At 44.3% G+C, this 23,383-nt stretch overlaps 1 protein-coding gene across 7 annotated transcripts in view; it reads left to right on the plus strand.

Moving 5' to 3' along the window:
- The window catches only part of MYOM2 (myomesin 2), a 141,337-nt gene extending 121,771 nt beyond the window's left edge, over positions 1-19,566 (plus strand). For 3 of the 7 annotated variants that reach the window (XM_074947781.1, XM_074947782.1, XM_074947783.1), the window contains 3 exons: positions 6,477-6,549; positions 16,184-16,268; positions 18,051-19,566. In XM_074947781.1, the coding sequence (XP_074803882.1) occupies positions 6,477-6,549; positions 16,184-16,267 (157 nt within the window). In that variant the 3' untranslated portion in view covers position 16,268; positions 18,051-19,566. Of the gene's footprint in view, positions 1-6,476; positions 6,550-16,183; positions 16,269-18,050 lie in introns of those variants that run through there. The other 4 variants (XM_074947787.1, XM_074947789.1, XM_074947784.1 and 1 more) reach the window with 3 other exon arrangements.
- Positions 19,567-23,383: the final 3,817 nt, after the last annotated feature.

The raw sequence follows: 23,383 nt of genomic DNA on the forward strand, positions 1-23,383 counted from the left end.
CAGTGTCAAACGACTTAAAAATAAATTGGCCAGATTCTGTTCTTGGCTAGATCAATAAAAAATCAGGGTAAGTGCACTTAAGTCAACAGAGTCCCTCTGGATTGCCACTGGTGTAAATGAGAGCAGAATCTGGTGCAACCTCTTTACAGGGGTATGCTACCATAGGGGCTGATCCAAAATCTACTGAAGTCAATGGAAAGACACCCATTGACTTCAGTGGGCTTTGGATCATGTCCTTAGTACTAGAATGAGCCTTCAGACTTAGCTCTGAATGTGGCTGGCATGTAGCTGCACTGCCCCAAGAGGAATACCAGGAATGAATTCCAACCCAGAGAGAAAGAGAATTCCTCTCCAGGCTCCCCTTTTGCATCAAGATGGGGTAAGGGGAGAGGAGTAGTTTATTTCAGACTTTATGGGATAGCATACTCCTCCCTGCACGTCTGGTCAGCTAGTTTATTCAGTGCACACTCTCTGCCCATCTCCACCCACTCACAACCCATTTGCTCCTGGTGCAGGGAGCAATATTGGGTATGCAGACCCTGCTTTCCCTGATGACTAGAGCAGGAGTGGCCAATCTGCGGCTCTTCAGAACTTAATATGCGGCTCCTTGTATAGGCACCGTCTCTGGGGCTGGAGGTACAGGCGCCAACTTTCCAATGTGCCGGCGGATGCTCTCTGCTCAACCCCTGGCTCTGCCACAGGCCCTGCCCCTACTCCACACCTTCCTGCCCCCTCCCCTCAGCCTGCTTGCTCCTCCCCTCCCACCCAAAGCCTCCTGCACACCACGAAACAGCTCATTAGGAGGGATGGGGAGGAGCTGATTGGCGGGGCTGCTGGTGGGTGGGAGGCGCTGGGAGCGGGGTGGGGGAGCTGATGGGGGGCTGCTGACGTATTACTGTGGCTCCTTGGCAATGTACATTGGTAAATTCTGGCTCCTTCTCAGGCGCAGGTTGGCCACTCCTGGACGAGAGCCTTCTTCTCCCACGTAATTCTGCATTGCACAAGACACAATCTCAGTGTTATTTTCTATAAACAACAATTGTCAGATAGCAAATTGATAGGGAGAGGCATTTAATTTTCAAATTTCTAATTGCAGAAGTATGGGAAATAAAAATTACATCTTGAAAAAAAAGTCTAGGTTGTTTGGCTCAAATTTTGGTTTTGTAATAACACACTTAATCTACAAAACCTACTAGAAATGTTTCCACTTTTAAAAAATTCCAATGTACAGAGAGATTTTAGAAAAGCAAATATACATCATCTGCAGGGTTTGCAATCCAAATATTGTAGAATTGGGCTAGGGCCTGAGAAACTGAAATGGACTCCAAACAGACCACAAACAGAATTGAAATTGACTAGTCTATATTCATTGTGCAAACTGAAAGGCAAAAAAAGTAAAAGTAATAAAAGAGCATAAACAATGAAAAGTACATTTGATTGCTAAATTCTTCTGTGTGGAATAGTCTGTGGCATTATTTGTTATACACATAAGGAAGTTCTATTTTCTAAACAAACAAAAACCCTGTTATTTCTCAATATGTCCTACACTTATTGTCATTTAAATTGTGTTTGTGTTTGGAAAGTATTTTAACTGAATTGTTTGTTTTTCTCCAATGAGCCAGCTAGATTAATTGTCTAGCAAGCGGACTAAGACAGGGACTGCAGACTGATGCAGCAAAGAAAAAAGCATCAGCATGCAATAAATACCATGAAATATATATCTGCAAGTGTTTATTATTATTAATATATATCTGCATTATTGATATTATTATCACAGGCATTATTTGAACACCAGTCACTGTGTACAGAGAGAAATGGGTAACAGGGGAAAGTAGTTTTAACTCCTGAACAAGATGTCAATCTAAGACTTTTTTCCTTGAAAATACTTAAAATTGGCTTACAAGCGACTATTCCCATTTCAGTGGCACTACTCATATGAGTAAAGTTACAGGTACATATGCACACATATTTGAAGATGGGTACTAAGGCCCAGATCCTCAAAAGTATTTATGTATCTTACTCCCATTGATTTAAATAGGAGTTATACCAGTCTAAGGCCCATTCTTGTTCCCATTGAAGTCAGTGCTAACATTTCCGCTGGCTAATTGTTATAAGTGGGGCTGGTAGTACTGCCTATTATTAAGATTTCCTGACATTGCTCATTATAAGACCCTGTTTTCAGTTGCTTATAACTTTGCCAACCTTTGCCATTTGGTCTGAAATGATCCAGGCCAGCTGTCTGCCTCAGAAGGCTATTTTGTTTGTTTGTAGTTCAGTTAAAACAGTGCATCCATTTCCATGAAAGAGGCTTAGGAAAATACATTGTTTTGAAAAGGTTAAATAATTCTGGTGACCTTTTCTAGAGAATGCCTGACTTGAAATTTGGAAGGGGAGTTGCATTTGTGTCAGGGACATGCCTTGCCAGCCCTGTTAAAATCCATCCAAATTTGGCCAAGTGAAAAATCACAGGTCACAAGCTCTAGATTTGCTAGAGTTTAACAGCTAAAATCTGTGATAAGTCTGTATGCACTGGGCATACTCCAGATCAGGGCTGAGAAGGGTGTTCCATGCAATTGCAGTTTCAGGCTGCTGGGTGCCATGCAAAGTCCAGATCCAGGCCCAGGCTCCAGAATTGAGAGCAGGAAGCCTGTCTCTCCTACGTTTCATGATTAAGGCAGCTGAGTTCTGCCCCGGAGAACTGGATTATATCCCTGCTTTGACACACTGTTCCTAAGAGATGCCTGTCAAGTCACTTAAACCAAAATTTTTCACAGCTAGTCACTAACTCATTTTCTGGGTGCCTGACTTGAGACCATGGGGGTCTGATTTGTGGAAGCGTTGAGCACTCACAACTGCAGCTGAAGTCAAAGGCAGTTGCATTTTGAGCATTTAAAGCGCTACATAAAGCCAAGTATCCTGAAAAATCAGATGCTCACCTCTCACGTTAGGCACCCAAATTTAGTGGATACTTTTGATATTAATCTCTCTGTATCTAAGTTCCCTCTATGTAAAATGGAGATAATACTATCTCCTAACCTCGCAGGGTGTTGTGAAAATAAAGTAATTAGTCTTTCTTATATTAGATAGCACAATTCAGGCAAAATACGTTATAGGACACTAGATGAAAGTGCAGTAGCAAACTAATACAGTCAGGTTTTAGTTTTTTAATGGCAAATAAGCTAGTTCCTTAGTAGTAGGTTCAGATCATACTTTTGAGGCTGCCTTTGAGGAGTTAAGCCTTATTATTTAAAATGGTCACCGAGAAAGTGGGAATGAAAGAGGTGAATAGTGCACAAGAAGCAGTAGACTGTTCCCTTCAGAATGAACAGCCCGGAGGAAGGATACAAATGGAGTTATTAAGAAGCTTGGAGCGACCTAAGGGAGGGAGTGGGGAGATGGGAAGAGAGGAGAGCAGAGTTGTGAGTAGGAACAGCTTTGTGTAAAGACTTGAAGATTAAGACAAGAACATTCAGAAAGTGCTGGGAAGCTGGTGAAGGGGAATGACAGGGCTAGAATGGCAGGAGACAAAGCTATTCTAAGCAGTAGCATTTTGGATAGACTGGGGGGCAGAAACAGAGGGGAAGATGTGGCAGTAACCAAGGTAGACAAAGACCAAGGTATGGACAAACATTGGAGTGATACAGAGGGGGAGGAACTGAAAGTGAATTGAGTTCTGAGATGTTGCAAAGAAAGAACCAGCAGGATATGGCACAGACAATAGCCAGAGTTAGTAGGGAGAAGAGAGGAGAATCAAATATGGCACCAACCATGGAAGCCTCACAATGGGAACAATAGTGGAGATTTTGATAGTGATAGAAAGGGGAGTTTTCAGGGGAAAGATCAGGACTTCTGTGTTCAGCACTTGGAGATTTAGTTGGTAGCAGATGTGGGAGATACAATCATAGATACGAGACTGGGCAGAGGAAGAAGGGTCGGGTAGATAGCTAGATCTCAGAGCTGTTGGCTTATAGGTGGTAGCTAAGTTCATGAGGGTGGGTGAAGTCACCCAGGGATGACCTGTAAAGGAAAAGGGGGAAGGGTGGAAAGTTTCTGGATAAACTGCTAACTAACTTGCATCCAGGCGGCCCAGGGATATATCCACTGTGCAAGTATGTGTGTGTGTGTTGATGTACTATATAGCACAGCACATAACATAAAGCTCTGTACAGATGAAAATATCCCCAAGAGCAGGAAAGCCTTATTTAAACATCATAATGCTGATTTAGCATCTCACTAAATTAATGGGAGCTGTGAGGCTAAATCCTCGAATCAGCTTTGAAAATCTTAGCCCAGGGGTTCTCAAACTTTTACATTGGTGACCCCTTTTACACAGCAAACCTCTAAATGCCACCCCCCTTATAAATTAAAAACCTCTTTTTTATATTTAGTACTATTATAAATGCTGGAGAAAAAATGGGGTTTGGGGTTGAAGGCTGACAGCTTGCGACCCCCACGTAATAGTCTCAGGCCCCCCCTGAGGAATCACAATCCCAAGTTTGAGAACCCCTGTCTTAGCCTGAAACTCCCTCTGTTCGGTCCACCTGTTCCCCGTCTCTGGAGCTGTATAGGGCATGGGAGCTGATACAATCTTAGGGGTGGACTAATTTCAGCATAATCTTTATCACAAGTCATGGAATGTTCCTACACACCCCACTGCTGTGTGGAACTAGCTTTCCCAAGTGTAGTAGGGCTCATTTTCTTCCATCTTATGGGCCACTGCAAGGAAGCAGACTTCATCCCTCTGGGCTCCATTGCCTTTCCCCATCGAAGTGCCACATCAGCGCTGTGGGCAAGGGAGTGTTCACCTTCAGGCTGCGCAGCCCCTTTAAATTTCCTTCCCTGGTTGGCTGATAGCAGGATAGATCTCAACTAGAGCACAGCAGTAATTGCACAGCTATCAGAATTCTCTGTGCAGTGATTTCATACATCAGAGCGTATACAGCTCGCTGCTTTGGTTCTGCAAACCCAATAATACCTTTAATAGAAAGAAAAGAAGAACTACTGTGCAGCGTCAGATTTACTGATGTGCTGAGGTGCTCTGCACCACTCGAGTGATGCAACACAGCCATAAACCTGGTTTAAGCCAGCTTTATGGCTGCTCTGCATTGCTAGAGTGGTACAAAGCAGCCAGAGCAAACCGGTGAATGTGGCCCTATATTTTTGTGGAAGTTCTTTCTGTAGACACCCTGAGCAAGAATTTCTGATGATTTCATTTCATTGCCCTGGTATAAGATATTGACTGAGCAGTTGCTACATTGCAGTACTTGGCAAAAAAGAAAGCAAAGTCATATATTTTATCTGCTATTTCCTAGTTTTAAAAAAAATCCTGCCCTGTTAGGCACCTTTTATTTTGCTTCATTGTAACAAACTGCTTCCATGCAAAAACTGCCTTGCAAGAGTCATGGGAAGCTACTTCATTAGCTCTCACTTTAATTTTTGCCCTGTTTTATTTTTGGTGAGTACTGCTAGCTCAGTGAAGCCTCATGGCTTTTCAGCATGGATTATGAATATATCACAAAGCATAAAACATAAAATGAAACGGAAAATTACAATAAAGTCACTTGTCCTGGGGCACAGGATCAACAAAAGGCTTGTGCACCACTTAAGTCTTGCTCTGAAGGTTTAACTGGGGCTGGTGCTTTGACCAGGGGTGAACTGCAACCATGCTATGCAGATACTTCTAGGATGTTAACCAAGCTGCTTGCACCTCTTCGCCCCCTTCCCCCTGACCCCCACCCGCTGCTCACACCCCTTCACCCCCTCCCCGAGCCGTTCACTGCTTGCATGCGTCTCCTTGCCCCTTCCCCTGAGACTGTCTGCCCATCACGAGCGCCTCTTTGCCCCCTTCCCCAAGGCCCCCATGCAGAAGGAAGAGGCAGAGCGAGGGCGGGGCCTGGGAGGGGGGAAGAGAATGAGTGGGAGCAGGGCCTCGGGGTGCACGCCAAAGGCGATGGCCTGGCTGTTTGGGGAGGCTTTGCCTCCCCTGGCCTCTCATGCCCGCCACCCATGAAAGTGTCCTCACTCATGTTGAGCCTCTTCCTGTTTTGAAGGTCACAATCAGGCAAGATTTCACGTCTTTCATTTCTTCTGTGGCAGTATCTGCTGCCAGTAAATGATAATCAGATGAGCAGGACAGGAAATATGCAGCAGTTCTGGTTTCTGATTGAGTTTAATCTCCTGTGTAAATTTAGCCATGTAGGAAGCAGAATGTGCGTTAGTTGTGGCTACATTTTCCCAAGTTAGCTGGTACATCTCAAACATGTCATTTATTGCTGCGGCTGTAAACAGAGGGGATGAATGTCACGTCAGTGCAAAAAAATGTGGGTCTGTTTGCTTTAAAATAAAAAAAACCCCTGCAAACAGAAGACCAAGAATTGGACAGTCCAAAGCATCTAGTCAAAAAACAGACTAGACACCACATTTCTATCTATTCCTTCAATCAGTTTAGATCTGAAAGCATCATCATTCTCTTGCAGATACTTACGACGGGGATGCCAGAACGGGGGAGCCAGAGGGACATGGCCTCATCACTTTTTGCTGGCCATAAGGGTGAGCGATGAGGGGAGGGGCAGAGAGGAGCAAGCAGGGGACAGGGTTTTGGGGGGAAGAGCTGGCACGAGGGTGGGGCTATGGGAGAAGGGGTGGTGTGAGGGTGGGGGAAGTGGCGCTATGGGAGTGGGGCATCGGGGGAATGGGCAGCACGGGGTGGAATGTAGGGGGAAGGGGCTCCACAAGGGCAGGGACATGGGGGAAAGGGGCAGCGTGAGGGTGTGGGGCACAGTTCCCACATTTAGGGAGCTTCCATCGCTCCTGACTTACGAGTGAGGTTGTCTGCATTAGGAAGGGTTTTTGCTGCTGGACAGTATTGTCACACAAAGTCACCAACAGGCCCTTCTGCTATAAACAAGCGGTTGTCCAGCAAAACAAAGAGCACGCACAGATTCATTGACACAATCACGCTGTGTCCTCTCTTTCATCAAAACCCTGGTGAAAGCTCCTTATATTGACTGTTTATCCCGAAGCTCACTTTCTTCTTTAAGCTTCGTGTGTTGCTTGCTTTCAACATGCTCCTTTATTCTGTCAGCATGAGCACTGACCTTAATGCTGCAGTACTTCCAGCACAATGCATCCTCTTCACTCCCGTCTTTACTTCTCTTGAAAATTTCTAAGCACTGATTTTCTTGTTGGTATTCAGGCATAGCTTTGCATCTTTGCCACATGTTTACCGTTTTACCTTATCTATCTGTAACCCCCAAGGAGTTTACCTAGGTTCCTGGGGCTCTGTGTGCTGGTAGCTCAAGAAGAGGCACACTCCTTCCTGGTGGGGAGTGTGGGGGACGAGGAGAAGGGCAAGGGCAGACTCAATCTGCTTGGCAACTGAGAGGGAGAGAGGAGAGGCACTATCTGGAAAACAAGGGCCTCTGTTGATTTGGGGAAGGATAGCAGGCATACCTGCTCAGAGGAAGGGGTAGAGTCAAAGGATTGACAAGAGAAACCCTGGAAAGAAGAGCTAACCTGACCAATAGGGAGTGAGATGCCCTCCCCTAGTGTCCCTGGAGGAGGGAGAAGCCATTTTTTGGGTGTCTGGAGCCAGCCACAGAAAGAGCAGGACTGGCTGTGTGGGATCCAGAGGAATCCAGGCCTGTACATCCAAATCCAGAAGGAGACTGGCACTAAAGGAGGTATCCGGGTGGATAGGGAGCATTGCACATCTTTATCTGGGGAGGATTGATTGTTTAAATTCAGCACCACAGTAAATGGACAAAAAGAAATACGTGGGCCCTGTATCCTTGTGAGCCATTCATAGCACAATATTAACATTTGATTTCCCAGCCTCCCATGCATGTGTGTTCTGTGTTTTACACTGTGGAACTGCTTCAGTCTCAGAGCTGTAGGACACAACAATTGTGTAAAACTTTAGTGTTTAACAAAAATAAGTACCTAGAAAAATACTCAGTCAATTGATAAATGGGTGTAAATCAGTAAAAACTGAACTCCTTTAATAAAAAAAACCTGGTAATTTATCAGTGATAATCAGTAAAAATTGAAATGCGTAACTCTAAGAATTCACCAACCCTTGGATCAGCAAATGACGATTGGGCGTCTTCCTCAAAGAGATGCCCTAGATCAACCATAAATTATGAATCTTGATGCAAGAATTACTGGGTAAATTTTATAGCCTGTGTTACACAGGATGTCAAGATTGGAGATAATTCACTTCTAGCCTTAAAATCTACGAATCAGTAACAACGGCCCTGTGACAAGTTTCAGTCGGTCCTCCGAGCCCCTAGGGGGCGATGGAGAGCTATGGTCCCACGGCCAGGCCTTAGTCACACCTTTCGGGCGCTGGGGAATTAGCGGAAAAGGTGTGCCAGCCGGAGTCGGCAGCTCGCCCCTCAAGCGCCAGGGAGCGCCGGCACAAGTCGGCAGTGCACGATTCTGCTACCTGAGGCGGGTTGGCCGGGGTAGGGGAACGCAGGCCCACCCGACTCCACTGCGTTCCAGCCCAGGGCCCTGACCGTGGCGGGAGGAGAAGGTCCCACATTGGGTCAGCGGGGGACTATCTGCGCCCGCTGACCAAATACACCCACCACACGGTGCAGTTCTGCCCCTGGGTTACTTCCTACCCGGTCTCTCCAGCGGGCCTCTCCAGTCCCTCCAGCTCGTCTGGGTATTCCGCTGCTGGCAGCTCCAGCTCCCCGTCTGTGTCGGGCTCACGCTGGCCCGGGTTACAGCCTGGCCCCTCCAGGTCCTCCGGGTACTCAGCGGCTGGCAGTCCTGGTCGCCACAGGCCTTCCTCCCGGTCAGGTTCCTCCTGGCCCCGGGCCTCTCCTGGCTCAGCAGCAGGATCTGGAGTGAGCAGCCTGTGTCTGTCTCCCTCCCTGGTGCTGCTCTCACTGGGCAAAGGGCCCCGGCCTTTGTACTTCCTGTCCCACCCCTCCCCTTCCGGGGGTTGGCGTAAACTTGGTCTGGCCCTGTCCACTCAGGCTGAGAGGGTGGCTCTTTACCCTCTGGTTCGGAGGGAAACCACCCTGGCTCCCTACAGGCCCCATAACAATCCAGCGTCATTAACTGAAACCTTTGAGTATGCCCTAGACCAGTGGTTCTCAAACTTTTCTACTGGTGACCCCTTTCACATAGCAAGCCTCTGAGTGCAACCTCCCCTTATAAAGTAAAAACACTTTTAAATATATTTAACAGAATTATAAATGCTGGAGACAAAACGGGGTTTGGGGTGGAGTCCAACAGCTCGTGATCCCTCCCCTCCATGTAATAACCTCGTGACTCCCTGCGGGGTCCCAATCTCCCGTTTGAGAACCCCTGCCCTAGACCATGCATTTGCAGGTGCAATACAGGAAAAAAAGGATAAGAAACTGTGTCCGTTAAAGGAAATATTAATGACAATTTAATAACAATTAAAAGTAGAAGCCAGGGGATGTGTTTCCTGATCTCGCTGCAAGATAACTTGTATCTAGTGAGGATGTGTGAAACTTTTCCCAGAGTCACAGATATGTGTCATGCTATTTGCAATCTTTGCAGCAAAAGTGAGACAATTAACAGTAATGAGTTATGTGCAACCTCTCACGTATCAGGCTGAAATTTTGATTCACACTGACTTGCCAAGTCATTGAAAATAATGGGTTCATGTTAAATGACAGTTCCTTGGGCATTCTGTGAGTTGTGGCTCCCAAGGGATTAATTATCTCTTATGCTACTTTGAGCACTATTACTTCATTTCTATGGTGATTCTGCTGATACTCAACATATAGTTCACATTTAATCCTGAGACTAAAATATTCTTGCAGGGGAATCTTAATTTGTGAGCCCATTGCATGCTCTGCAGGCTAAGGAAGCAAAACAGCGTTGATATTGCCCTTTTAGTATTGCTCCTACAAGGGAAAGTCTCATAAAAAAGAGTTCACAGCAATGTACCTCACTTGATTGTTTTTCATTTCAGCCATAAAAAAACTTACTTCCATGAGCTTTGTATTTGTGGTACAGGAAGAATTATATAGAAATAATAAATACATTATTATTATTAGGGCTGTCAAGTGATTAAAAAAATTATTTGTGATTAATCACATGATTACTTGTGCTGTTAAACAATAATATAATATCATTTATTTAAATATTTTTGGATGTTTTCTACATTTTCAAATATATTGATATCAATTACAACACAGAATACATAGTGTACAGTGCTCACTTTATATTTATTTTTATTACAAATATTTGCACTGTAAAAAAGAAACAAAAGAAACAGTATTTTTCAATTCACCTAATACAAGTAGTGTAGTGCAATCTCTTTATCATTAAAATTGAACTTAGAAATGTAGAATTATGTACAAAAAATTGCACTCAAAATAAAACAGTGTAAAACTTTAGAGCCTACAAGTCCACTCAGTCCTACTTCTTGTTCAGCCAATCGCTCAGACCAATGGGAAGGTAGAACTTTTTCAAATTGGGAAAGAAACTTTCCCTTTGTCTGTTCTCTCTGGGCTGCAAGGACATGGAGAAGCAATGCTTTAAGCATATTTAAGCCTGGTATGATTACAGATTATCAGTTCATACCTTGAACCTACTTATCCGAAGCCTCAGATGTGTAAGTAAATTAGGGAATGTGTAGAAAGACATGATTAGGGTTATTTCTTTTATTTCTCATTGGATTGTGGACTTCTCTGTCCTAACACCAGATGCTTTTGTTTGTTTGTAACCTTTAAGCTGAACCCACAAGAAAGCTATTTTGGGTGCTTGATTTTTGGAATTGTTCTTTTAAAATCTAGCAAAAGCCTAAGTTCCAGATTTCTTTCCTTTTGGTTTTAATAAAATTCACCTTTTTTAAGAACATGATTGAATTTTGGTGTCCTAAGAAGTTTGTGCATATGTTGTCTAATTAGCTGGTGGCAACAGCTAATTTCCTTTGTTTTCTTTCTCAGTTCTTCCCTGGAGGGGTGGTGGTGGTGGAAGGGCTTGAGGGTACCCCACAGGAAGGAATCCCCAAGTGCGTCTTCCTGGGATCTAAAAGGAGTTTTGCATTTGGGTGGTGGCAGCGTTTACCAAGCCAAGGTCAGAGAGAAACTGTAACCTTGGGAGGTTAATACAAGCCTGGAGTGGCAAGTATTATTTTTTAAAATCCTTGCGGGCCCCCACCTTCTGCATTCAAAGTGCCAGAGTGGGGTATCAGCCTTGACACTATCTTTAGAAATCTCACATTGGTACCTTCTTTGCGTTTTCTGAAGTGAAAGTGTTCTTAAATGGAACAACATATGCTGGGGTAGTCATCCGAGACTGCCATAACATGAAATATATGACAGAATGTGGGTAAAACACAGAGTAGGAGACATACAATTCTCCCCCAAGAAGTTCAGTCTCAAATTTAATTAACTCATTATTTTTTTAACGAGCGTCATCAGCATGGAAGCATGTCCTCTGGAATGGTGGCCAAAGCATGAAGGGGCATAGGAATATTTAGCATACCTAGCACATAAATACCTTGCAATGCCGGCTACAACACCTTGCCATGCGAACACCTGTTTTCACTTTCAGGTGACATTGTCAATAAGAAGTGGGCAGCATTATCTCCTGTAAATGTAAACAAACTTGTTTGTCTTAGTGATTGGCTGAACAAGAAGTAGGACTAAGTAGACTAGTTGGCTCTAAAGTTTTACATTGTTTTGTTTCTGAGTGCAGTTATATAACAAAAAAATCTACATTTGTAAGTTGTACTTTCATGATAAAGAGATTGCACTACAGTACTTGTATGAGGTGAATTGAAAAATACTATTTCTTTTATCATTTTTACAATGCAAATACTTGTAATAAAAATAATAATATAAATGATCACTGTACACTGTTCTCTGTGTTATAATTAAAATCAATATATTTGAAAATGTATAAAAACATTCAAAATAGTTAATAAATTTCATTTGGTATTCTGTTGTTCAACAATGTGATTAAAACTGCGATTAATTGTGATTACTTTTTTTGAGTTATTTGCATGAGTTAACTGTGATTAACTGACAGCCCTAATTATTATTGCTACTTAAGGCTTATTATTACTAATGAAAAGTTTATGAATGAAGATAATCGAAGAGAACAATGGTGTATGATAAAACCAAAGCTGGGTCTAGGGCAGTGGTGAGCTGGAGCCGGTTCACACCCGTTCGCTAGAACCGGTTGTTAAATTTAGAAGCCTTTTTAGAACTGGTTGTCCTGTGAGGGAGAACCGGTTCTAAAAGGGCTTCTAAATTTAAACACCAGCCAAAAGTGGCGCCTTAGGTGCTGACTCCGTGGGTGCTCTGGGGCTGGAGCACCCACGGGGAAAATTTGATGGGTGCAGAGCCCGCACCAGCAACTCCCCGCCCCGCGCCCGGCCCCAGCTCACCTCCGCTCCGCCTCCTCTCCTGAACGTGCCGCCCCGCTCTGCTTCTCCACACCGCCCCCCCCGGCTTCCTGCGAATCAGCTGTTCGCGCAGGAAGCCAGGGCGGGCTGAGAAGCAGGCGGCGGCTTCGCGCTTAGGCCCAGGGAGGCGGAGCGGAGGTGAGCTGGGGCGGGGCGTGAGGAGGGTCTCCCGCGCCGCAGCAGGTAACCCGGGGAGAGGGAGGCAGCGTGCAGGGGAACCGCTCCCTGCCCCAGCTCACCTCCGTCACCCTGGGCCTGAGAACGAAGCCGCCGCCTGCGTCTCAGCCCTCCCTGGCTTCCCGCATGAACAGCTGATTTGCGGGAAGCTGGTGGTGGGGAGAGAGAAGCAGAGCAGGGCGGCGCGTTCAGGGGAGGAGGCGGAGCAGACGTGAGATGAGCTGGGGTGGGGGTGGGGCAGGGAGCTGCTGGTGGGTGCTCTGCACCCACCAAATTTTCCCCGTGGGGGCTCCAGCCCCAGAGCACCCAGGGAGTTGGCACCTAAGGTGCCACTTTTGATGTGATCAGTGGGGGGAGCGGCTGCTCCTCCTGTTCCCCCCTAGCTATGCTCCCCCGCCCCTAGAGCCAGAGGGACCTGCCGGATGCTTCCTGGGAGCTGCCCCAGGTAAGCACCGCTGGGATTCCCTATCTCACCCCGGCAGGTCCCTCTGGCTCTTAGGGGCGGGGTGGGCACCCACTACAGTGGCCCACGAGACCCTCCTGCCCGGTTCTGGGGGCAGTCAGGGGACGGGGAGGGGGGTAGATGGGGCAGGGGTGCCGAGTGGGGCGTCAAGGAATGCGGGGGGTTGGATGGGGCAGGAGTCCCAGGGGGCGGGGGTGGGCCACAACCCCCTCGTGGGGTGAGGAGGGAACCGGTTGTTAAGATTTTGGCAGCTTATCACTGGTCTAGGGGTACCAGTCCTAGAAGAAGACACTGAAGAAGGATTGAGCAACATGAAAAGTAAGAAAGCTCTTGGCCTCTATTGCCTACCAGCAGAAGTACAGAAAGGGGAGATCACAAAGAAAGTTTTCCAGACTCTTTGAAAAGTTAGGTTATTTATCCGCTGTGTCACTAAATGCTAGTATCACGAGACAGTGATTACAGTGTCTAGTAAATACTAAAAAAAATCCAAGATTCTTCCCTCTTTTACAACAGTGTAAATCAAGTGTAGAATCTAGTAAAGTAAATGCAGTTACACTTGTATAAAACTGGTGTATGTCAGAAGATCATCTGGACCTCTCCCTCCTATCTTCCAAGCCCTGAAAAGTCATGAGTCATGGATGCTGGCTCAGCTACAGGCCAGTTTATTCTGGTGAAAGTTTGGTTAAGTCTCAGAAGCTAAAACACCACACCAACCTACCCCTCAGGAACAGCCAAAAGGGAGTGGAGTGCGCTATACAAACTCTGTGCTTTTCACACTGCTTGTGAAGCCCATGCACTGCTTAGGAGCCCATGGGAGTTATTCCAGCCCTAGAACTCATGTCCTTTACTGTCAGCAGCCAAGGGAAGCTCAGTGAATCCAGGCCATGAACTCTTTTGAATTCTTTTCTATCTCACTGCTATTCTATTCAGTGGGGAAGAACCTTCGCCTCACACTGCAAGCTCCACATATAGGAAGAGAGCTGCTATGAGGTACTCTGTGTCTACTGAACAATCTTCCCGCAGGAAAGTGGAAACATCCTCCTCAAGAGAAGACCTTCCATTGGGCAGATACACTAGTGCTTCCATTTCTGTTGATTTGGAGCTCAGGCTGGTTTGGACCCCAAGGGGTTTCAGTTTGACCACAGAGTCAATGATAGATTAGAGAAGCCTAATAAATCTGAAGTCATTTTGCTGACAGTTAATGATGCAGAAAGAAATTGAGCTGAATTTTTGCCCAGCCTGTAATTAAACTTGTGTCAGGACTGAGGTTTATCAGGAAAAATACAACAATGCCATTACTCATACAAGGATCTGCTTTTTGGGCACAACAAGGTGCTTATCTGTGCATGAAGCCTACTTGATCATATTCTCATAATAGTTTACTCACTAGAACATAGAGACAAAACAATGATATGATGTACAGCTTTAATGACACACTTTTATCTTTAGGATGTAAACTCATAAATAAGCCTTGTTATCTAGCCAAATGGCTGCCCTTTTTAATCTTTCATCATTTATTGCTGCTACTCTAAAGCAAATTACTTTGTACTAATTAGCATAATTATCAAGTTTCTATGGCAAAAATCTTGACTTGAGAAATGTGTAATAGTAGCCTTCTCTTTTCATTCTGTGGAAATGAATACACTTCCACCACTGCTTTGTAGATATGAAGATCACTGTGAGCAAAATTCACCCCTTCTCTACCTTTTAAATGTATTGTTTAGCGGATTTATGTAGAACTCAGGTGATGTCTAGACCTTATGTTGGCCTTCGCAGTGGAGAGTAAATCCTCTTGTGCCATTTTTGTTGATAAGTAAAAATCTACCAGCATCTAAACTGGTCCACAACAGTTTCATAAAAATGGACGTCCTTTTAGACGAAGGGCCAAAGCAAAACAGGAAGGAACGTAAGTAAAGTCTCTCTGAGAACATAAGGCCCATTCCCTTGTTGTGTTCTAGCAAACTGCAGGCACTCAACAACTCAAAAAATCAGGCCACTTATATAGGTGCCTAAAGTGTGAATATTCACCTAAGTCTGAGTATTTTGGCCTGAGTCTGCTCTGTAACATGCTGTATCCTCTCTGCCTCAGAAAATGGCAGCACCCTCTACAAAGTGCCAAGTGATAGAAGTTGAAACGATGCAGCACACAGAAATCGTAACTTTTACTAGCTATCTACACCCCATCCCCCATCAAAATGACTAGCTGGTAAGACATCATAAGCAGAGCTGCTGCTACCTGATTTCTTGTGGCATTCATCTCATTTATCAGTAGTTTATTTCATCACAGTTTTTTATTTCCTTTTGGTAACTTGAGAGCAAAGGCATGTCACCAGCAAGCATTCATACTATAAACATAAGTTAAATGATTTCAATATTAATGGCCCAGATTCTCAGCTGCAGCCAAGGAGCACGCACTACACAGATACTTTAAAATACTTGTGCAACCTCCATCCCGACCTGGGCCAGCTGTGTACCAGGTCAGCCCCCTGGCATAAATTACAGCATCCTAAGCACTGCTCCAAGGACTATCAAGGGGGCTATGGCAGCGATGTGATACCAAGGCTAAGTGAAGTCCCTGCCAGGTCTCTTCTCCCCGGACTGTGCCCTTTACAGTGGCCAGAGGAATGGGGCAGCATAGTAGCTATTATGTCCTCTTTACACCACTAGAAGATTTCCCCACACTGGGGTGATTTTTGTTTTACTCTGCATGGATGACAGGCTGCAAATCATCTGGAACACAAGGCGCATCTGAGCCAATACAGCCTTCCTTGATTTGCATTTGTTTCTATTTTGCTTTCTATTTTATCCGAAAAGCATGGCTACCAATTTTGTTTTAATTGTAAAGCCCAGATCCAAGAAAACCCTTTTAACAGAATCAAAGAAGTATTCATGTGGGAAAATATGGTAACTGAAAAGAAATGTAATTGGCGAAATTATCCGTCAGTGCAACAGTATCCTCTTTTCAGTTTTTACGGTGTGATCATATTAGTGCACGCGAAAGCTGACTGGCTGCTCTGCTGCCTGTTTTTTGGCGATAAGTATTATCTATTATATTGCAGAGCCTGTGGTCAGAGCTTTGTATATTTTGCAGCTTTCTGAATATACTTCAAGATCTTAACTTTGGCTTTTATCATCTGCAGATAATTGTCACAGACAAACTAGCAGAAATGAAAGAACTGGAAACAACATCTGCAGCCAGGAGCACCAACAAACGAAAGCTCTGAGGTAACAATTGAATCATGCGAAAGTAGGACAGTCCTAGCAGGGAACAGCTACTGTTCATCTGTGCAATAAAACCCATGCAGTGTAAGTCACAATTGTAAAGTTAATGGAGTTTTGGTGGACTGCAGCTCCCCAGGGAGAATATCCAGCATATAAGAAGCCATGCCTGGCTTTCTTATTCTATTCCTTCCTTATCCATGTAGGCTAGACTGTGACAGTCCTTCGCATAGGCCTCCCCACCCTTCCTCTATGGCCTATGCAAGGGGCTATCACAATGCAGTCACTGAGGTTAGGGGAAGTGTAGAGACTACTCTCTCAGTGTGACCCAGAAAGGGGGTAGGAAGACATAAAGACCCCAGAGGGCTGGGGAAGGGCAGGGAGGAGTCAAGGCCGTGATTTGTCGCCCTCTTCAAATAGCTGTCAATGAATGATGCGCACAGTGCAGTTCTAAGGTATTCTGAGCCACTCACTGAGCTGCCAACAGTGGGTATGAAATTCAAAAATAACAATATTACCTTTCCCTGGCTGCAAGGCCTTTGTGTTCCCTACCTGTGAATGAATGCAAAGGCTCTAGTGGGAGATCTTAAAGCTATTCACTGTGACTTTGCTGCTGGATTATTGCTGATTGCTGTGGATATGATTATTAACTGTTGAAAGTGGGGATGACAGAAGGGGTCTATTTTATGACTGTATTGTATGTATTGGGCTTACTCTGTACCCCAACTCCCTAGTATGCCAGTAGCGTGCTTGGGGTACTGCGTCTTGGAGACACCCTCTGTAGGTGCTTCAGCACCAAGTCTTGTTGGCTCGGGGTCCCAATAACCACTCGGACACATGGTTGAGGGAAAGGTTTTTATGAGGGCTGGCAGGAATGGAGAAAGGTTGCAAATACCCTAGGTATAGAGGTTTGAACAGTTACAGTTCAAAGTGAGCAATAGCGGATCCAATTTGGGGCAGTCCAATAGAAAGTCTGGGCTCTTCAGGCCTGGTGCATGGATGGCCCTCTCCAGTCCAGTCTCTATTCAGGCAAATAAGTATGTGCGGGTTTTGAAGCAGGCTCACTTAAGGTCTGTCTCTGGGGCCCCTCTCTAGGGTTGCCACCTTTGTAATGGCACAGGACCCCCTGAGACCACACCCCTGCCCCAAGACCCTGCCCCTGCTCCGCCTCCTCCCTCGAGGCCTCAATCCTGTTCCAACTCTTCTCCACCCCCTTCTCCCCTTCTTCCCCCCCAGACTCCCCCCTTCATGCCACATGCCATTGCAAGCCACATGAACAGCTTGGCATTTGAGGCAGCAGTGGCTGCTGCACTACTTCCTTCCTTTCGCTAAGGGTTGCCACAGGTCAAAAAAACAGGACATCAGGGCTTGTCAAATGGCACCCGGACATACAAGTTGAAACCTGGACTGTCTGGATGAAAACTGGACAGATGGCAACCACTCTCTGCACTGGTTTCTTCCCCAGTCACTGCTGCTCCCCCATAAGTCCTGCACAGATCTGTACTCAGATGTGATGAGAAGCAGTTATAAGCCTGTTCCACATGCAGCTCTGCCCATCATTCTCCCCAGCTCCCTGCTGCCATCATACCCTTCCCACTCCCAGGCAGAGCCTACTTCTGCTTATCTGGTCCGAGGAAGTGCACTGGGGAGGGGACTGATGGGAGTTGTAGTCCCCTCCATAGCAGATCCACCTCAATATTTAAAATTGCCAAAGGGTGTCTAGAGAAAGGGATAGATGCTGCTTTAGATATATACTGTATATTTAAATAACATACTTTTCCCCCCCAGATGATAGCACTGAGAAGATCACACAGGTGGCTCTCAAAACCTTCCTTTGATGAAAACAAAATTTGATCAGCGATTATATATCAGTTCCACTATGTCTTTCAAGATACTGGGAAAAGATTTCACCATCAACAAACGTGTATTGCTTAGAAATTACACAAGAGCAGTAATTAGCTAGTAACTGTGCAATGATGTTTTTCTTTTCTTGGGTGCTGCTAGCACGGGAGTTTAGCTATATTTCTGAGAAGGCCTCTCTAGAAGGCCTCTTCATTCTATAGTTTATGCTGTTTGCCAAGCCAGACTGCTGATCACTTTAACTTTTCTAAATGTTATCAGAACATCTAATTTCTCTTCTGCTGTAGGGTCATGCTAAATAACCAAGTTAGTACAGCTGCTATGATGTTGACAGTTGTAATTTGTTCCACTTGATTGGTTAGTAGGCCTATTGTTTGTTCAAAGTAGATTTTCAGGTTGTGAAATAGATTCTGTATTTGCTGAACACAATGTACTTATTATGTTGGATCATATTAAAGAAGTTCTGTATTAAAATCACAAATGAGTTTGATTCCCCATAGTTTAAATTCCAGGGTATTACTAATTAAGAGGTCTCTTGGTTTTTGGTACTGTTTCTCTCCCTCTGTATGTGAAACTTGCAAGCTGCTAATTGCGTTAGTACATTCTAAGACAGAGTCTGTTCTCAAAGCAATTCACAGAGAGAGACTCAAAGCAATACTCTAACAACAGACACAGCACCCAGAGACTCCCCGCCCTTTTGTTGTATTAACAATTGTGATTAAAATAGAGATAGAGGATGTATGTGGATGGATGCTTGGTGTGGATAATAACTGAATGATCAGGGAGGTGCCAGCCTAAGAATCCAGTGTCCATCGGCTGAAGAAGGCGTCAAGTGGAAATAACCAGAGGACCCCCGGAGGGCAGACTGGAATCCACCCAACAGCCTCAAGAATGGGAGAACCAAAGAACAAGATAACATCTAGCAGCACGGAGCCGTCAGGAATGTGCCATCTGCTGATTGATTCAGCAACAGCATGATGAAGCAATTCCCACAGACTGGCCTAGGAAGAAATTCCTATAAAAAGAGACTCTAAAAAGTGAGAACTTTGGGGTCTGATTCTGCAAACCAACTTCCAGGAGCATCAGATAAGCATCTGACAAGGCCCTGCTCCCTCCTCATGTCCAGGCCACCTGGCCAGTGGCTTGGCATGAGCAACTCTAAGGCTGGTAACTATGATGACAACCTTGCAGAACCTCTGTGTGTGTGTGTGTGTGTTTGTATGAATGAATGAGTGAATAAAGATGAGATTGAATGGAATGTTACAGCTATAACTAACTGCTTACTATGATAACAACCTTGCAGAACCTGTGTGTGTGTGTGTGTGTTTGTATGAATGAATGAGTGAATAAAGATGAGATTGAATGGAATGTTACAGCTGTAACTAACTGCTTACTATGATTCTTTCTGTATTCACAATAAATGTGGTATTTTGCCTTTTTCCCTTTAATAAGATCCTGCTGGTTTTTAATTTATTGGTACAACATGTACTCCTGTTGCAGCTTCAGACACTTCCTTGGGGACAAGACCAATGGAAGTTGCTTGATTTTTGTTACCATTTCACAGTCTTTTCAAATTCTATTTCTTTTCATCTCAAAACACTTAAGCGCCTGCAGTATTAACAGACCTACTCAGGTCTCACATTTTCGCCTGGTCTGGTGACCTAACCCCATCTCTTCTCTTCTGCCAGCTAACATCTGAATACCACCTCATCAGCTCTGATAACTGTGTGAGAATTTGTTTTTTCCTTCTAAAAATTATTACAACTAATTCACAAATTTAAAGTCGGATTATCATGCTCTAACAAATTGAGTAGCATCTTACACCCTTGGCTTCAGTTAGACTTCTTGTAAAGCAAGGTATTAATCATTGTAAGAAAATGAACCACAATCTGTCTCTTGATCATATAATATTCATTTCAAGGGCTAAAATTTCAGAAATGCTTGGGCAAGTCACTTTGCTTGAGCATTGTGTAGAAACTGCAAATGCAATTCTCCCTAGGAAAAAAATGGTTATATTGTCTGTTGTAATAATCATGGAGTAGGTTATGAATAGAATAATATATGTTCATATGCATTTTGCATAATCTTTAATGACACTTTTTAAAAGGAGGTAAAGGGTACAGTTGGAAATTTCCACAGAAGCATATTCTGCATAGTATAAAAGGCCCAGATATAATAAGAGTGCTGAGTTGAATTCTAGGAAAACAAAAACAAACAAAAATGCATCCGATGGATTACAGTGGGGGTTTACTAACTTGTTTGGTTTCAGCAAGTACTTTACATTCACGTCTTAGATACCCCAAAAAACAAACAAAAATCCTGATACACTCACCCTCCGATAGAGCTGGTGTTTTTTGTTTTAACAATGTTTTTTGTTTTATTGAAAAATGCCAATACATCAAAACCCAAACAGGTTCAGGTTCACCAGAGTTCCCGACTCAACAATATGTTTAGAACAAAAGTTTTCCATTGTCCAAAGACTTCATTTGAATATTTTCTGTTGAAAAAGTTTTTTTTTTCTGGTTTAAAGTGACTTTTCAGTTAGAAATTTAAGTTAAGTAGATTGAAAAAATTAAAAAGGTCAAAATTGAAATAAAATGATTCAAAATCATCAAATGAAATGTTTCCATTGACTCAAAATGAAAAAAAAAGTTACATTTTTTGGTTCACAAATATTTTCACAATTTCTATTCTTCATCCTGATTCAACATGGGGAAAAATTTTGAACTCTCAAGATAGTCACAGGATGGGAAAATTGTTTCCTGCTCACCTCTCATCCCCCGCACTACTAGGTCTTTTTCTATGTCCTTCTGGACATGACTACAGCTTGCACTGCAGTTCAGGGGAAGTATTACTCATTATGTTAGACTTCACTCTGCATTCATAGCAGAATGAAATTCCTCCTTATTTCAGACCAACTGGCTAGTCATACAAAACACTCTTCCTAGCTAATATCTCTATTCCAGTTCTTGTGTTGGCTTCCTCCTATGGCTTTTCCATCAACACACAGCGATGACTGGACACTTCACTTATCACCACTGGACCTCTTCTGTCTGGCATTTAAATGCTTTGTTTTCAAAAATGAATGTATGGGGATTCATATTTCATTACTTATTTGGTGGGAAAAAAGGAGACTGAAGGATAAAGACCACATAGATTGATATAAGTGCAGGATCCTCTAGTTCACCAAGTTCACTTAAAACACTTGGGGATGACCACTGGAGAATTTCCCCCGTGTAGGGGCAGTTTATGATGCAGTAAAGCCAGCTGCCACTCACTCCAGGCATAAAGGGGAGGAGAGGACATATTGGGAGTCGGAGAAGGAGGGGTCATAGCGGAGTCAGACTTCACTGGGCCTAATCCTCCACTAGTGCAGTTTCCTCTACTGGCAGAAATTGGCATAGCCCCTACTTATGCTCTAAATTCTGTTAGAGGCTCAGGGGACTGCAACTGAGCCTGTGGCTTCCTCATCTCCATTACATTCAAGAAATAGCAAATTTGGAAGCAACAGAGATATGGGCTCAAAGAAGTATAAAGGAAGTAAAAAGAAAAGGAGGACTTGTGGCACCTTAGAGACTAACCAATTTATTTGAGCATGAGCTTTCGTGAGCTACAGCTCACTTCATCGGATGCATACTGTGGAAATTGCAGAAGACATTATATACACATATATATACATATATATACATATATATAATGTCTTCTGCAATTTCCACAGTATGCATCCGATGAAGTGAGCTGTAGCTCACGAAAGCTCATGCTCAAATAAATTGGTTAGTCTCTAAGGTGCCACAAGTCCTCCTTTTCTTTTTGCGAATACAGACTAACACGGCTGTTACTCTGAAACCTATAAAGGAAGTGGAAGTCTGGAGAGAAAATTCACCTGACATACCGCAGGTGCATAAACTGGACATTTTTTTTAATTTTTAAAAGAGATTTCTTTTGGACACAGCTAATGAAATTACCTATTGTATGTTTTTATTTTAAAAATTAAGCTCAGAAGACAATGGATAGTTTTTCTAATGCTTCACATACTGAAATATTTAGAGCAATGGTGGGCAACCTGCGGACCGCCGGCTGCACATGGCCCATCAGGGTAATTCACTGGTGGGCCGCAAGACAGTGTTTACATTGACCATCCGCAGGCATGGCCGCCCACAGCTTCCAGTGGCTGCGGTTTGCCGTTCCCAGCCAATGGGAGTTGCGGGCGGCCATGCCAGCGGATGGTCAATGTAAATACTGTCTCGCGGCCCGCCAGTGGATTACCCTGACGGGCCGCGTGCAGCCAGCAGGCTGCAGGTTGCCCACCACTGATTTAGAGCATCAGTTTATGTCCCACATAATAACCTAGTCATCTGTATAAAACCATATTTCATTGACTACCATACGTGAAGGACTAACATATTACAAAACCACATTCAGCAGAGATCCACATCAAGTTGTATATTGTTTTGTAAATCTGGGGTTTGTGAAAGTAAAAGACACAGAGCACTTTCTAGAGCCAGGTATAGCAAAAGCAGGCACTAAGCAAATTTATCCACACATTGCTGTCAGTTTACCTCAATTCTGAGCTGCAGGAACCAAGCTAATACATCTGAATCCTGATTTTTCTCTAAGCAGAAACAGAATCATAGAATCATAGAATCATAGAATATCAGGGTTGGAAGGGACCCCAGAAGGTCATCTAGTCCAACCCCCTGCTCAAAGCAGGACCAATTCCCAGTTAAATCATCCCAGCCAGGGCTTTGTCAAGCCTGACCTTAAAAACCTCTAAGGAAGGAGATTCTACCACCTCCCTAGGTAACGCATTCCAGTGTTTCACCACCCTCTTAGTGAAAAAGTTTTTCCTAATATCCAATCTAAACCTCCCCCATTGCAACTTGAGACCATTACTCCTCGTTCTGTCATCTGCTACCATTGAGAACAGTCTAGAGCCATCCTCTTTGGAACCCCCTTTCAGGTAGTTGAAAGCAGCTATCAAATCCCCCCTCATTCTTCTCTTCTGCAGACTAAACAATCCCAGCTCCCTCAGCCTCTCTTCATAAGTCATGTGCTCTAGACCCCTAATCATTTTTGTTGCCCTTCGCTGGACTCTCTCCAATTTATCCACATCCTTCTTGTAGTGGGGGGCCCAAAACTGGACACAGTACTCCAGATGAGGCCTCACCAGTGTCGAATAGAGGGGAACGATCACATCCCTCGATCTGCTCGCTATGCCCCTACTTATACATCCCAAAATGCCATTGGCCTTCTTGGCAACA

Source organism: Natator depressus, chromosome 3 (genome assembly GCF_965152275.1).
Source record: "Natator depressus isolate rNatDep1 chromosome 3, rNatDep2.hap1, whole genome shotgun sequence".
NCBI classification, from domain to species: domain Eukaryota; kingdom Metazoa; phylum Chordata; order Testudines; family Cheloniidae; genus Natator; species Natator depressus.